The 15,597-nt window shown below is 40.3% G+C and overlaps 1 protein-coding gene across 3 annotated transcripts in view; it reads left to right on the top strand.

The window, feature by feature from the left end:
• Positions 1–10,481, top strand: part of F5 (coagulation factor V) — a 40,955-nt gene extending 30,474 nt beyond the window's left edge. The window contains exons 17-26 of one of the 3 annotated variants that reach the window (XM_077174312.1): positions 42–252; positions 1,046–1,225; positions 2,308–2,424; positions 2,899–2,970; positions 4,022–4,113; positions 5,387–5,542; positions 6,366–6,510; positions 6,662–6,810; positions 7,573–7,755; positions 8,576–10,481. In XM_077174312.1, coding sequence (XP_077030427.1) covers positions 42–252; positions 1,046–1,225; positions 2,308–2,424; positions 2,899–2,970; positions 4,022–4,113; positions 5,387–5,542; positions 6,366–6,510; positions 6,662–6,810; positions 7,573–7,755; positions 8,576–8,764 — 1,494 coding nt within the window. In that variant the 3' untranslated portion in view covers positions 8,765–10,481. Of the gene's footprint in view, positions 1–41; positions 253–1,045; positions 1,226–2,307; positions 2,425–2,898; positions 2,971–4,021; positions 4,114–5,386; positions 5,598–6,365; positions 6,511–6,661; positions 6,811–7,572; positions 7,756–8,575 lie in introns of those variants that run through there. The other 2 variants (XR_013181024.1, XM_077174313.1) reach the window with 2 other exon arrangements.
• The last annotated feature ends 5,116 nt before the right edge of the window (positions 10,482–15,597 follow it).

Raw genomic sequence — 15,597 nt, forward strand, 5'->3', positions numbered from 1 at the left:
AAATCCACTTTTACGTCTAATATGAGTTTATTACCTTCTAGGAGAAAGACATTCAGTCTGGTTTGATTGGGCCAATACTGATCTGTGAAAAAGGAGCCTTCAGCAAATCAAACAGCAGCAGGACATATACACGAGACTTTTTCTTGCTTTTTATGGTCTTCGATGAAGAGAAAAGCTGGTACTTTGACAAACATTCTGGAAAGCCTTGTAATGAGAAGACACAAGAACTGCAGCAATGCCACAAATTCTATGGTACCTATTTCATTTTGCCATATATGCAGTTTACTGTGGTAGAGGGAAAGATGTCAGGGGAAGTATCTCAGCTCACAGTCCTTTTCAAAATGCATAAATCCCCCACATTAGTTATGTGAATTTTTTTTGTTATCCATTGTACTCATAGTAGTCATGGTTTTACATGTAAAAATTATCAGTGATGGGAAATCTGCTATTAAAATGAAGAAAGAACATATTAGACTGAAACTTTCAAAAGAAAACTTCTCTCTTGTATTCGCATATATATTCCCCCCTATTAAAAGAAAAGAAGAAACAAAGAAGTCTTCTTTGCAATAAGAAACCAGTACCCTGACAGCTTCTTGCAAGAAATTTTAAAATATTTTAATAATTTGACAATCAGGTAGTTCTGTTGAGGAATTTGAAGCAGCTGTATAACAGCCCTTCATACACCTCTCTGTGGATATAGAGGTATTTCAGTTGTGCCTGTGGAAATGGGAGCTTTAGAAAGAGTTTTGGATAGCTGTCCTTTCTTTTGGGCCTGATATTCCCATCTTACATTTAAATATTTTTGTTCTCCTGGCTGCCATGTGTTGCTACCAAGCTGTGCTCAAATCTTCTGGTGAGGTCCCTGGATTTTCTGAATTGATTTACATAGACCATAAAGTGTGTTGCACTTTAAATTGGAATAAACTATGTTTTCCCCAAGTGCATTCCTTCATTAAATATGTTGCTAATTTCAATAATTACTTTCTAGCGCTTTGAGACTGGTTTTGTGAGCAGTTTTCCTGACTAACAATCTTTTTTTTTTCAGCCATTAATGGGATTACCTACAATTTGCAAGGCTTGAGGATGTATGAAGGTGAAACAGTCCGATGGCACTTGCTGAATATGGGTGGCCCAAAAGACATTCATGTTGTTCATTTTCATGGACAGACTTTCATAGAACAAGGAGAGCCAGAGCATCAGCTTGGTACATACACTCTCCTCCCAGGTAAGCATCAGAGCAGAGTAAGTTCAAAGGGGTGACCTCTGAAGTCTGTCATTATCATACTGGTTTGAAGGTCTCCATATGGTGAGAGTTTGGGGGTTTTAATGTCCAGGTAAGTGATACAGAACAGAAAGAAGAAATGTGAGCCCTAGGAGAATTCTTACTCTCTCTCCAGGGAGAAATAGGCTGTAAGTTTTCATTAGACTGCAGGATGAAGTCCTTTGCCCCATCAGTGTCAGCAGTACCAGTGTGCAATAACAGCACTTATGAAGCCTGTGTTTCCAGCTACAAGAATTCAAGGGGAAAAAAAAAAAGACAACAAGGAGATCCAAATAATGGGACTGGCTTGGAATACTAGGAGTTTTAGTGAACATTAGGGGTAGTTTATTCAATATTTTATTTCCTTATTTTTAAAGTAGTGCTTTTAATTGGGAAATCTACATATTTTTGTTTAAATGAGAACCAGAATTAGCTGGAATTACCTGAAGAATTGTCTGCAGCAACTAGGAATATAAGAAAAGCAATGAGAACATGTCCTGTGCTTTCTAAAAAGGTCATCAAGCAACTGAAACCATACCTACTTCCTGCTCAATCCTTGGCACTCATATTGCATGAAGAAAGTGAGGGGAGGGCCCATACTTCTAATATTCCCTCTTCTACTATTGGCTTCTTTACATCCTTTTCATTACTGGAACAACACACTGGCACAGCAGGAGTAAGAATCATAACCAGCATCACAGACTTAACATCCATGCATTGTGATAAACACTATTCACTGCACTGTTCAGCACTGTAGTTAACGTGCAGGTATCTGTTATGTTCAGGCAACCAAGGTTTTGTACTTTGCACCATCAGCAAAGGTTGGGTTTTGATCTGGCTACTTGATTCCAATCTCAGTCCCCAGCTAGAACTAGCTTGCTAAGAAAAAAAATCACTGAGATGGTGGAAGTTACTGCTCTCATTGCAATGTGTATTTAAATTTTCTGGATTAGGTCATAGGAAGGTCTTTGGTTTAAAATTCAGCCTCACTGACATCAGCCTTGTAATGCAAATGTTTCTGATACATTTCATTTCCTTTTTTCAAGGCTCATTTAGAACAATTGAAATGAAACCACAGAGACCTGGCTGGTGGCTTTTAGACACTGAAGTGGGGGAATACCAGCAAGCAGGAATGCAGACGTCCTATTTGGTTATAGAGAAAGGTACGAACTACAGTGGTTTTTGGCTGGGAAAGTCAAGCTATGAAGTCTTCTCTACTCTTTCAGGATCACTAAAAATAAATTTAGGAGATTGTAGGAAATTATCCACATTCAAGGACATGGTGGAGTGGTTACTGTAAATTTGTTATAGAAGAAAAATTTTTAGCTTCCAGCAATGCTAGCTTTTAATTATTTAGCACACTACCTTAATTCCTCTAGCACGCTAGCCTTGAATTTGAGGTTTCCCTATAGTGACCAGTGGATTAATCTGTTGAGAGAAATTGCAGAGATTAATTTAGACTTCTCTGGGAAAAGAGTGATGTTATAGAATTACTAGATAATAATAACAATTATTATAATTAATAGTGAACTAAAATTACACTATTGTCCTGAGTGATGTTGTCTTACATTTCACCAGAATATATATTGGAATAGTCCTCATTTTCTTTAACAACAAACTTACTGTGCTCCCTTCAGAGTGCAGGATTCCAATGGGCCTGGCAAGTGGGGTTATACTCGATTCGCAGATTGATGCTTCTCATCACATAGGTGAGTTTATCCCAGAAAAGGTCCCTGAACACCCCCAGCAAAGTGTTGCAGTTCTGTCTTCTTTTGGCTTCTCTGATGGTCTTTCAAGATCAGTTCAGCAGCAATCAGCTCTCAGGCTAAAAGTCTCTCCAGTGCTGCAAGCAGAGACAGGGAGTTCTGTTAGGTAACCATCATTATTGTATTTGAAGTATCACAGGTTTGCTATCAGTGTCACAAGATTGAAAGTCAGGGAGTGCTCTGTCTGTGACCTGCTGGGTGATCAGGAACAAACCCAGCATTCTTTTTGTTCCTTGGATTCCCTGCTTGAAAATAACACCAAGCGTTCAAAAAGCTTTTGAGATTAGAATGTGGTATGAGATACGAAAACACAAAATATATCTGTTATGAAAGACTTGGGAACCCTGGCATCCAGAGCAATTAGAGTCCTTAATTTGTCAAGTTTATCTGTGGTACAAAAGTGGGATCATTACTTAGAGACTTTTCTTAGCATTTTACACGGACAGTGTCAAATCAAGGCGTACAGGTTACGCACACATGCATCCTTTCCCTTGAAATAAAAAATAAGTTACTTATTTTGTAAAACCCAATTTTTTGTGGATTTTCTTTCTTTGTTTCCTCATAGAGTGTTATGAAGGCTTGAAAGCTGTTTTGTAATATATATTCTATACCAATTTTTAACTTGAAAACCTTGTTATGCAGAGGGGAGCTCTCTCCCATGAATGTAGAGCACATTTTGTATCTGATCCTGCTGGGGGCCAAAACTTATTTAGCAAACTCTAGACCCTGGTTCCAAGTTAACAGACAGTATATTACATAAAAGGTTATTATTTTAGTCATTTTGCCAGCTTTAAAGCTTTGCAGGGTACAGATGCTGACCATGTCCAAATTAGCCTAGATTATGGTTTTAGATCTCTTGTTTGTATTTTTTTCTCTTTTTTTTTCTTATCCTTTGGGTAGGGGTGGGAAATGGCGCATTCAAAGCTAATAACAGCCTCAGTTTGTTTTTTCAATGCCTCTTAAAATTCTTGCTTTATTCATATTTTCCATCTAGACTATTGGGAACCTAAGTTAGCCCGATTAAATAATTATGGAACATACAATGCTTGGAGTACTACAGTGGAGGAAGAACTGCCTTGGATCCAGGTAAAGTTCATCATCACTGAGTTATGATTTTCCTACAGCTTATTTTAGAGGGTCAAGCTGCTCTTGTCACTGAGAAGGCTGTTGGAGAAGACTGAAAGAAGTGGCAAGATTGTTGATGCCATTAAATGTTTTTCTTCCCTGGGGTAACTCAGTCTCTGCTGCTGTTGAGGCTCATTGACTGGACAGTTACCCTCACAATTTAGATTGTAACCATTTTGTAGGTAAATGGAGTAATTCTTTCTACTACTTTATTTTTCCTTTGTCTGTCTAGTAGTACGTATTTGTATGTTTGTGTTTAAGTGATCATTTAATGTGTAATATCCTCAAGCCTTCGTTCAGATAGTTTTTTGCTTAGTTTGTATGCTGCTGTCCCACTTGACAGAGCTCAGTTGTCTTCACTTAGGGAAACTAAGCTTATAATTATGACATCAAGCTCTATATCATTCAGTCACCTCACTTCTGTGTTTTTTCTGCCATCCCAGTGACTTTTGCACTACACAGCCAGTTTGCACCCAAATTTGGGGAGAATAGCTGATTTCTTTAAATCTCATTAAAATTGGTTGGAAGACAAGAGAGACTCAAGTTCAGCAGGTGGCTGTTGTGTTTGACTAGCCAACATTTGACATACTGGCAAGTTAGTGAAAGTGGAGTAGGGGGAGAAGGTTGGGAGTTTTGATGTAAAACTGGAAATATCATTGGGAAGAGAAAGAATTTAACGGGGCTGTTGTGGTGGGAAGCTGAAGTTACTGCAGGGAAGCATGCAGAGGTGTGGAGGGCATGTCCCAGAGAATGAGTTTCACTGCTGACAGGCACACCTTCCAGATTTGTTTTTATGTGTTAAGTGCTTAGAGATATGGTATCAGCAGGAATGGTGGCTTTTCAGCACTTCAGAATGTCATATGCCTTTCTGCAGCCTAGGTATCCAAAATTAGAGGTAGCTTCTAAAAGTGTGAGCCTTTAATGTCTCTGTGCTCCTTGACCTATCTGTAAAATGGGGCAGGGGGGCAGAATTGTGCCTACCACAGACACACAGATATTTTTGAGGTGCCTTTGTGGTGCAGTGCTGAACCCTGTAAAATGGCCTCTGAAATTAAATGCATACACAAAAACACAAATGAAATGAGAGAGCATTCATTTGATATATCTCTGATAGATACTCTGGTATCTATTATTCCTTTAGAGAAGGTTAGTGCTGTGCATATTAAAATGCCGAAGAATTATATGGCTTTTGCTATATATTATAGACTTTATAAACACTCTTTGCTGTTCCTAGGTGGACTTTCGAAGACAAGTTTTGCTCACTGGGATACAGACACAGGGAGCCAAGCAGTTTTTTAAGTCCTTATACATCCAGAAGTATTTTCTTGTTTACAGCAAAGACAAACGGACATGGAACACCTTCAAAGGAGACAGCTCGCCAACAGGAAAGGTCTGTCTGTGCCATGGGGCTTGCAACAACCTAGGCAGCATCACTGAGGGATACAGTGAGTCTTATTTAATGTTAAGAAAGAGTGGAAAAAATTATGGTCTTTGGAGCCTTAATAGGTACACCTGGAAGCCCCAAAGGGCATTTACCAAACTAATGAAATTCAGACTAGAAGACAAATAGTAAAGTGAAACACCACCTGGACTGGGGTTTGGATTGGCCTTGTGACCTTGACTGTGTGGAGTCTGGTTTTCTCACAGGCATCTCTCCCTACTATTATTTCCTAAGCCCATGGCAGCTTTTTTGAAGAAAGTAGGAAGCTGAACTAAAAATCAGGCCTTTACCTCATTTGGGATTAGATTCTGCTTCTCATCCCTTCCTTTGAGCTGTCCCAGCAGCTGAATGTTGAACTGATTTGCCTGCAGAAGGCCTGTGTGGTGAGTGTGGTTGTATGCTGAAAGAGGTTCATCTTAGACCCACCTGCTCCAGCCCTACCTATTACAGCTCCCTTTAATTTACACTGAGGTTTCTGTGATAAAACTCCCAGATTGAAAGCCTGTTGTCTTTTACCTCTTTGCTCATGCATTTTTATAGACTTACATAAAAAAAAAGGTTGCTTATTTAAACTGAGGCCTTCAGATACTTCCAAATATGCTAAGATGGGCCCATGAAATATTTCAAGTGGCCCTGCAACATAGGGTGTGCTATCACTGTGGATGGGGCTAAGGGCATAAAAAATTACATTCGTAACAGAGCAGGCTTTCAGCCTCCAAATTTGTGTTTGCATTAAATTAAGTATGTGTGATTTTTTTTTTCTTTTAAACAGATTTTTGACGGTAATTCCAATGCCTATGACATAAAAGAGAACATCATTGATCCCCCTATTATTGCTAGGTACATCAGACTCTACCCCACTGAGGTCTACAACAGGCCTACTCTTCGTATGGAGCTTCTGGGCTGTGAAGTAGATGGTAAGAATTGGTCAACTGCTTCCATTCTGGCAAATGTTTTACCTAATACTTAAAATGAAGCTTAAACTGTGGGTCTTCTCCATTCCAACATTGTTGCTTTTGCTGTGGCCACTTGAGTGTACTGGAGATGACACAGTGCTCCTCTCAACAGGCTGCTCTTTGCCACTTGGAATGGAAAGTGGAGAGATCAAGAATACCCAGATAACAGCCTCATCTACAAAGACATCCTGGTTTAACACATGGGATGCTTCACTTGCTCGTCTCAATCAGAATGGAAAGATGAATGCCTGGCGAGCCAAGGTAACAAGAGAACAACAGTGAAGGCAAGGGCAGCTGGTTAATAAATTGGTGCTGCCTGTGTGGTCATGGTGCTTCCTGCATGCTCTGTCCAGTGCTGAGTGTGATTGGTCACTTCACAACCATCCTTTGGGAAGAGCACCACTCAACTCTTCAGCAGAAATTTGTTGAGCCTCTGGCAACAGCAGTGAAATACTTTGAGAGATGGATGCTCTCCTCTGGGCCACAGTCTGCAGTCTGTGCGAATAACCTATTTAATTTCAGGAGATTAGTGCAATTTGAATATTTGTCTCAAAGGGGTTTAAGAAACCCATTCTGGGTTGGCTTATAGGCAGTGCAGCCTAGTGGATCTGGGGGTGAGTGACCTTCAGCAAGTCATGTGAGCTTCTGTGTCTTTGAAATGGAGCTGCATTTCTTCACAAAGCACCTTGAGATTTGATCAAAGCTGCTCTTTTGTATAAGCATTTGGTATTAGTATTAAGTGTTAGGTTTTAACACTGGAGGTAAATCTGTTATATTTCATTATGTATTGGAAATTAAAGCATAAATCTTCAGACTCCAAACATACTACCTGTAGTAATGAAGTTAATTATATAGATCACTAAGAATGCTTGTGACTTGCCTCAGCTTTATTCTTCTGGACTTCTGTGATACAGTTTTGATGCATTTTGATACAGTTTTAACTATCTGTAAACATGATTTTCACTTAAGCAAATACAGACATTTACATATTTGCTAATTCACAAACTTTCATCTCAATTGTAGTTTAACGACAACCAACAGTGGCTGCAAATTGATCTCCTCACAGTTAAGAAGATCACTGCTATTGCTACGCAGGGGGTCACATCCATGTCAGCTGAAAACTTTGTGAAAACCTATGTTCTTCTATACAGCAATGAAGGCTTCGAGTGGAAATCCTACACAGAGGGTTCAAGCTCAAAGCCAAAGGTATCACTGTCAGCCCAGGCAATTGAATTGCTTTGTTGTTTTGAATTGAATTGAATTGTTTGGTTTTAGGTGCTGGACACAGTCAAGGCTCAAAGGCAGAATGCCCAGCCAAATTGATATTCTCACTGGACTGTAAAGTGCTAGGGAGCTGAGGTTACTACAGATAATGTCACAGTATCCATCTGATTTTAGTGATCATGATTAATTGTAATAAAAGGAATGAACGCTGTATCTGCAGAGAATGCAGCCAATATTGTGATAAAAGAAGCTGACACTGTTTGTAAAGGAGAACATTTAGTTTGAATGCACAAGGACATTTAATTTGAGTGAATAATGGATTCCCCAGGGCCTCTTGTATTTTTTTTTTTATTTCTGCCCTGATTTTTTAAGTGAAATTAATCTTAGTAAGCAGTATCACTATAGCAGAGCTGGGGAACTTGAGGTACCCACAGAGCAGACACAGTACTTTGTATTTTTTCCTGTATTACCTTACACCAACCTAATCCACAAAGGCAATTAGCAGTGGTGCAATAAGGGGAGTTTGGGGATTTGGTCAACTAAAAATTAGAATGGCAAATTTTCTGGTGTGGATGGAAACAGAGGCTGTTGAATCCATTCAGACTCAGCAATTGCTGGCTAGAACTACTTTTAACCCAGCACATTAGGAAGAGACTTGTTGTGGTCTTGTTTAAAACCAGAAATGAGCCAATCCATCTCCCCTGGGTCTGACTAATACAATGGCTGGGAATTGTTGTAAAGAGAAAATCCAGGTTTTTTTTCAAATGCCACCTTTTTACTAATTGTATTTGTGTATTTGCAGGTTTTCCTGGGTAATGCAAACAGCAATGAGCACGTCAAGAATTATTTTAACCCACCCATCCTGTCCAGGTTCATCCGCATTGTTCCAAAAACATGGTACCGTGGGATTGCCCTTCGGGTAGAACTCTATGGCTGTGATTTTGGTGGAGGTCTGGCTGCGAAAAGGACTGATGAGTCTGGGAGCTCTTAACCTGCCAGCAGTCATCATGCAGAACAACCTGTTTGTCTAGAAACCCTTAAAACAGTCACACTTAGTAGTTTGGATATGTGCTTTGTCAAAGGAACATAATGTTTTACCAGCAGGATTGAGAGATTTCTCTGGCAGGTGTTTCATTCCTACAAATATACACTTTAGAAAACAGCTTATTTTCTCTGGGAAAATCTCTTTTCAGCTTCTTTTCTCTGGAAGAAATAGTAGTCCCTTCTGATTAGTATTATCACTTCTTCATTATAACCAGTTCTCTGTCTTACTTTTTACTTAATTTTAAGTCCTAAACCCCTAGGAATGGAGACTTTGGCCTTGGTCCTGAGCCCTGGCTATCTCCATTTTGAAATGCTTTTGCAGCACAGATGAGGAATAGAAAGCTATAGCAGGTGGATGTTCTCCATACATAAGGTTGAGAGGGAAAACCAGTGCTGATCTGGAGATGTGGTGCTGCATTCCAGCAGTATCTTGGTGAGAAATAATTATAGGGGTGGCCTCTCCTCCACATGTCTTTTGCCTACACGGTGGCAAAGACAGGACATGTCTCAGCATTAAGGTATGTCCAGCCCCTTCTCAGAGAATGTGTGCTGGCATTGTTGGTTTGGTTCTTGCATACCCAGCACACCTGATTGGTGTGGATTTCACAGAATTCATCTTCAGTGCCCTGGAAAAAGAAAAGGGGGTCAGCAGTGCCTTTCCATCCCAGAAACAAGAAGGGAAGTGATTTAACCTGACAGGTGATGGAACAGCAATGGGAGAACCAAAACAAGAATTCAGAACTCCTGATGCTCAGTCCCATATACACTTTTAGACTGTTGGGACAGAGAGCTCCCTTGATGAGGAAAGCTTTGAGAACTGCAGCTGTTCAGTGGCAGTACAGCCTGGGGGTGGCAGAGGAGGATTAGATGAAATTAGGTAACAGAAACAGCTTCATCTTCTCTTACAATTTAACAGCATTTTCACTAATGGAAACACTCGTGTGCATAGATTTTACATGGTTATTTCCCAGGATGACTACATCTGAAAATAGATACACAGTTCATAAACTCATTATTCCAGCAGAATTTTAACTAAGCTGTCAGTAGTGTTCTGGACTTCTATCCTGTAAATTGTTTATTTGCAGCACTTCACTTATCACACTAGGTACCATTCAGCAGGCTGGATTTTTAAAGTAATTTGTCTTTGAACCTTGAATGGTGCTAGCCAGTTTTATTTCAGTAGTTTTTCATTTCTTTCTCATACAGAGCATGCATTTTAAAGAGAAGGTATAGAACAGGAATGAAAAACATGTAAAAAACTAAACAAATATTTTCTTCTATTTTTTTTCTTTTTTTACTATGTCACAAACTGTTGTAATTTTCCACTGGAAAATAAAGCTAATATTGTTGCATGAAAGGATCAAAATTTTGTTTTGTATATTTGCCTCTACAGTAGTAGTTCTAGTAATAGTGAAGGTATGCAAAAGGAAAGTAAAATTTTCAGTGCCAATTAGAATTAATTTTAAATGGTGAAACAGTGTAATTCCTCCATCTTCAAAGGTTGGTTTATTAGTATTTTGTAATTGTGCTTAGTTTATTTTTGTTTGACACCACCATGAAATTCTAACACAAGCCATATTCACTAAAAAAGAAACACATGTAAACTTTGGAATGAGGTTTTACCTTGGAAAACAGTCAATAAATGCTTGCTAACTTCAGCAGAACCAAGTTTTTATGTGATAACTGTGAAATTATTTTTTTAGAAGGCAATGATCTTTAATGTTCTAAATAAGTAATTAGTTCTTTATATATACATATATATATATATATATACACACACACATCTAATTCTGTGTAAAATTACATAACTGCAAAACTGATTGCAGGTGCATGACTCAGTCCATCTGCATCAATTTTACAAATTGAAGATTCCGCTTCTGCTTACTAATGAATAGTACTTTTGTTAGCTGGGGTCAGATGTCCTGCTTGCATTTCCTCCCCAGCCTCTTGTCCTTGCCCAGCCTGAGCAGAGAGGTAAAAAGCAAAGGCCTTGACACTGTGCAGACACAGTTCAGTGCCACCTAAAACACCCCTGTGTTGTGAACACTGCCCTAGTCACAAATATAAGCCACAACACCCTTTGGGCAACTATGATGGAAATTAACCCCATTCCAGTGGTGTTCCAGCCTGCCCAGTAGAGCAGGGATGTCTGGGCCCTGTGCCACCTCAGACATGAGACCATTGCTGATAACAAAATGTTCCCTTGCACATCTGCGTAAGATAAGAGCTACAATAAATAGCAAAGGTCCAAACTAGTCACTAATGTGCCAGACTCTTATATACAGTAAGGCAAAAAGTATAAACCACTGCCAATAACAGCTAGAAATTCTACTTAGCACACTCTGATCAGGAGTGTTATCTCAAAGTCCTCTTGTCTCACATGGGACACCAAAAAGGACTGCAGTAGATTGGCCTCAGCTGGCAGCTAAGTCCTCATTCAGTCACTTGATGGCTTTCCCCTGGCAGGCTGGGGGAGAGGATTGGAAGAGCAAAAGAGAGGAAACTTGCAGGTTGATATTAAGGCAGTTTGATAAGCAAATCAAAGCTGCAGATGCAAGTAAGGCACAATAAGGAATTTATTCGCCACTTCTCATCAACAGGCACATGTCCAGCTGCTTCTAGGCAAGCAGGGCCTTGACACACCTGACAGTTGCTTGGGAAGATAAAGACCATAACTCTGAACATTCCCCCTTCATCCTTCTCCTTTCCCCCTGCATTTCCTGCTGAGCACAATGTCACACAGTCTGGCATATTACATCCCCTGGTCACCTGTGTCCTCTCCCAGCCTCTTGTGCAGCCCCAGCCTCCTCACCGGTGGGGCAGGCTGGGGAAAAGAAAAGGCCTTGGTGCTGAGCAAACACTGCCAGTACCAGCTAAAACAACGTGTGTTATCAGTGCTTGTTTAGTCAAAAAACCAAAGCACAGCACTATACAGGCTGCTGTGAAGAAAATTAACTCTATCCTAGCTGAACCACATACACAAAGTATTTTAATTTTATTAAGCAGCCATCTTAGATTGAATTTGCCAAGGCTTTTGAAAATCTATAGTTAAACCAGTCAGTTCTGCAGAGCCTTTTACACACTGTGGAATGAAATTCTGTGTATGTTGAGATTATTTGCAAAATACCCAAGGAGAGCAAGAATTCCTGCAGTTTTCTCAGAGACTAAAGATGCACGTGACAGCATGAAGGTTAACAAACATAAACTCTTTAGGACTGAGGGAGAAATGCGGTGCCAAAGTTCAGAGCAATACAGGAAATAATTTCTTCACAAATCTGGATGGATGCCTTCACACTGGCCTTTGATCCAAAGGTCCAAAGTCAACTGCTTTTAGCCTCAAACAGTGTCACAATGGAGTTGCTGCCCTCTAATGCTCATTTCAGCTTCCAAGAGGCTGCAGGGTGTCCAAAGCTGACCATCTGCATGTGACAATATCACATGGGTGGCTGTGCTTGAAGCCTTGTGCTTTCCTCACAACCACCTTTACTAGGTGCAACTAAGTGTTTCCAGTTTCTTTCCAGAGGTGGTGGCTGTACTCCTTCACACAGACACTGAAACTGGTTGTGTCTGCACTTGGATTGGAAAGGAGTTGGAAGTATGTGTGAGCACAGTTGAGCACCTCTGAAATAGATACTGACAGCAGCACCACAGTAGTTTCTTCAGAGCCTGATGCTGTAGTCCAGTACCCAGACAGGTTTGTACAGAGTGCCCTGTACAGTCTAAAGATGCAGGCAGTCTCATGTGGATGGGTACAGACACCTCTGCCTTTTAGAGATGTAACCTCCATTTTTGCCAATTTTTCTGCTGGTTGTTCTAAATGTAACACATGCACTGCAGGGATACCTGCACTGAAGCCAGGCCAGCTCACCTTCATCAAGGTGCCCAGGAGTCTGGAGACTGGACAGTTCCTTCCACACAGCTGGCATAGCAAAGCAGGGTGGAGACAAAGCTGCACAGATTAAAGCCAATGCAGATCCTGTTTCTGCATCCATGCAGAAACCTGAACTGTGCATCAGCACAGATGCAAAGGTGAATCTGGGCTTTGGGGCTCTTCTTACATTAGAGATGTCCATGAGGGTGCATGGCAAGAGTATGTCTGAGTGAAGGGCCAGGAGAACCCTGCAGAAAAAGCATCAAATGGGAATGCATTCAGGACTCCAGACAAATAACCAATCTTTTGAGCATCCTCCAGCACCCCCTGAAATGGCCATGAACACTAGTGGGTTGATCAGAATTTTAGGATGGTGCTAAGGGACAAAAGGAGGACTTGCAACTTCACAAGCACTCACACTCACAAGGTGTCTTTCATGACAGAAAAAGATTTTTTTGGCACATACCTGAGAGAGAAAGAGAAAGGCTCTGCCCATGCCCACATATATGCTAGGGAAGACTGTTTATCAATATTACCATGAAGCACCAGAGAAATGAGATGCAGCACTGTCCTATGTGGACCAACTGCTATTTTGTATGAGTCAGTTATTCCTCTTAATCAGTGCAAAATATTCCTCTTCTTGCTGTTTATTCGTGCTAGCTCTGCATCATAACCAGTTTGTCCACCTACACTTTCCTATCATTACTGTGTCCCATTCTCCATTTGTTTGTTACACCCAGTGCTTGAATCATGCTTTAATTACAATCTCCTCCAGGTAGGGACTCCATCTTCTTGAATGTTTGAACAGCACTCTCCAAAACAGGCCATGGGATCATTCTCAGGGTTCCTGGGCACATCTGTAACACCATTCCTAATGGGAGCAATACTGTGTTAAGCCCACTGTGACCTACATACACCAAGCATCACATAATTCAGACCAACCTATTTGCTTCTTCATTTAATAAAAGTACAGGGTATATTTCTTTTAAATGCTTGTTTTACTTTGTAACATCACTATTGTACTCTTTTAGCACTTCCCATGAAATTTTTTCCACTGTTTGTAGCAGACTTGAGTGGCTTTTCCATTTTTTCCTCGTATAGCTGACTGCAAATATTTTAAACAATTACATCCATAATGTCCATAATGGAAATGTATAGTGCTATACAACATGACCCATCTCAGTCCAGGAGTTATTCTGATATCCGGTGGCAATTAATTCCTCAAATTCAGCCATGAATGCCTCATCTCTAACAACTCTCTGTTCACTCTGCATTGGACACAACGCAGAGCTTGCTGTGGTGTGCAGGGCAGAAGGGAAGTTCTCTGCCAGAGGCTTTTGATGGTAACCTGTCTCCTAATGACTCCTGTATTTTGGAGAGATGGTTGGTTGTCCTTATGTTTCTGCAGGTCTTGAAAGCTTGGATTTTAGACTGGCTTCTGTATCAGCTGTGTTCCAGTGAACTACAATGCTGCCCCCTGTCCCCCCCATGCACAGGGGTTTTAAATTGACCCTTTATGGCTGTATAATATTTATGAGTTTCCAGTTGAAAACCCCCAGATTATCAAAGGATCAACTGGGGGGGGGGGGGGGGGGGGGGTTGGAAGTGAGGAAGACACAGGCCTCCAAAGTTATATTTAGTCTACTGTTCTAACAGATTACTATATTCTACAGGCTTTGATCTCAACTAATCAGCCTGCATTTCAGAAATAATTTAGAGTTTTGTTTTGTTCTTGCTAATTCTGTTTCATCCAACATAGATACTAGTTAATGGAGTCTACTTCCCCAGATTAGTTACAATGTCCAAAATAATAAAAAAATAAAGTAGTTGCTATTTGTCACATTTCTGTGCCTTTGTTCCTTCCATACTCAAGACAAATCTGTTTTATTCTCTCTGTCTGGATAGTTTCTGAAATATTTGTACCATCTTAGTGCTTTCACATACTGAGAAAACATTCTGAACAACAGCTTCACAAGAGTGCAGTTTTTGAAGTTTTTAATTTACAGAAGATTTCTCTAAACTACTTGGCATGACTTTAGGAGAACTTTTCATGCACATATATTTTATTAATTCCTCCACAACTGCAGGCCAGAAGTTGAGAGAAGAAGGAAATAAGTAAGATTAAGGAAAGTGTGAAAAACTCTACTTTTCACAGCTTATGTCTTCCACCTTAGAAAAAAATATTGGAAGTGTTCAGGTTTTTACTATCAAACATGTTTAACCTTTCCTTACTTTTTCTAGTAGAATGGGGAGATGGAAAGAGAAAATGTGGAGGAAGGCTAAGAAAAGAAAAGATAGAAATAAAAAATCAGGAAATAAAATTTTATCTTGTTCCCAGAGGCTGAAAATATTCCATGAAAATAAACAAAGGTGAGTTCTTTTAAGAACAAAACCAAAACCCTGAGAAAACATGGAGTACTTAAGTCAAAAATTTGTTCCAGTTTTTGGGGGAGAAATCTAGTTAGCCTGACTGACTGTGTATGTTTTTTTAAGGAAAATGGCTAAACTGATGTAACTCGTTCTAATCCACTGGAAACAGCAGTTGAGCTCCAGTGGCACAGCTCTAAGGACTGTTGTTTTGGAAAAGAGCAAGGCCCCCCATGAGATCCTGTGACCAGTCCGGAAGCTGTGGCAACTGTTGCCTCTAGGCAGGGCACACCAAGAACTCCAAAGTTCTGTTCTTTCCTCCTGCCCCTGCTCGGCGTGAAGCAATAGTCAGAGGGTGCACACCACCTTGCTAACAGCCCATATCCCTTTATTACCTGCTCCTGGGCCACATGCCAGCGGGACAGAGGCGCTGCTAAGAGAGAGGGAACCCCTGGCAACGCGTTTATCAGTTGGTGTTTTGGCTCATTTCACTCTAACCATGCTCTTTGAAAAGATCAGCCATTCCTTGCCTGTGGCTGAAA

This window comes from Agelaius phoeniceus, chromosome 2, assembly GCF_051311805.1.
Source record: "Agelaius phoeniceus isolate bAgePho1 chromosome 2, bAgePho1.hap1, whole genome shotgun sequence".
NCBI classification, from domain to species: domain Eukaryota; kingdom Metazoa; phylum Chordata; class Aves; order Passeriformes; family Icteridae; genus Agelaius; species Agelaius phoeniceus.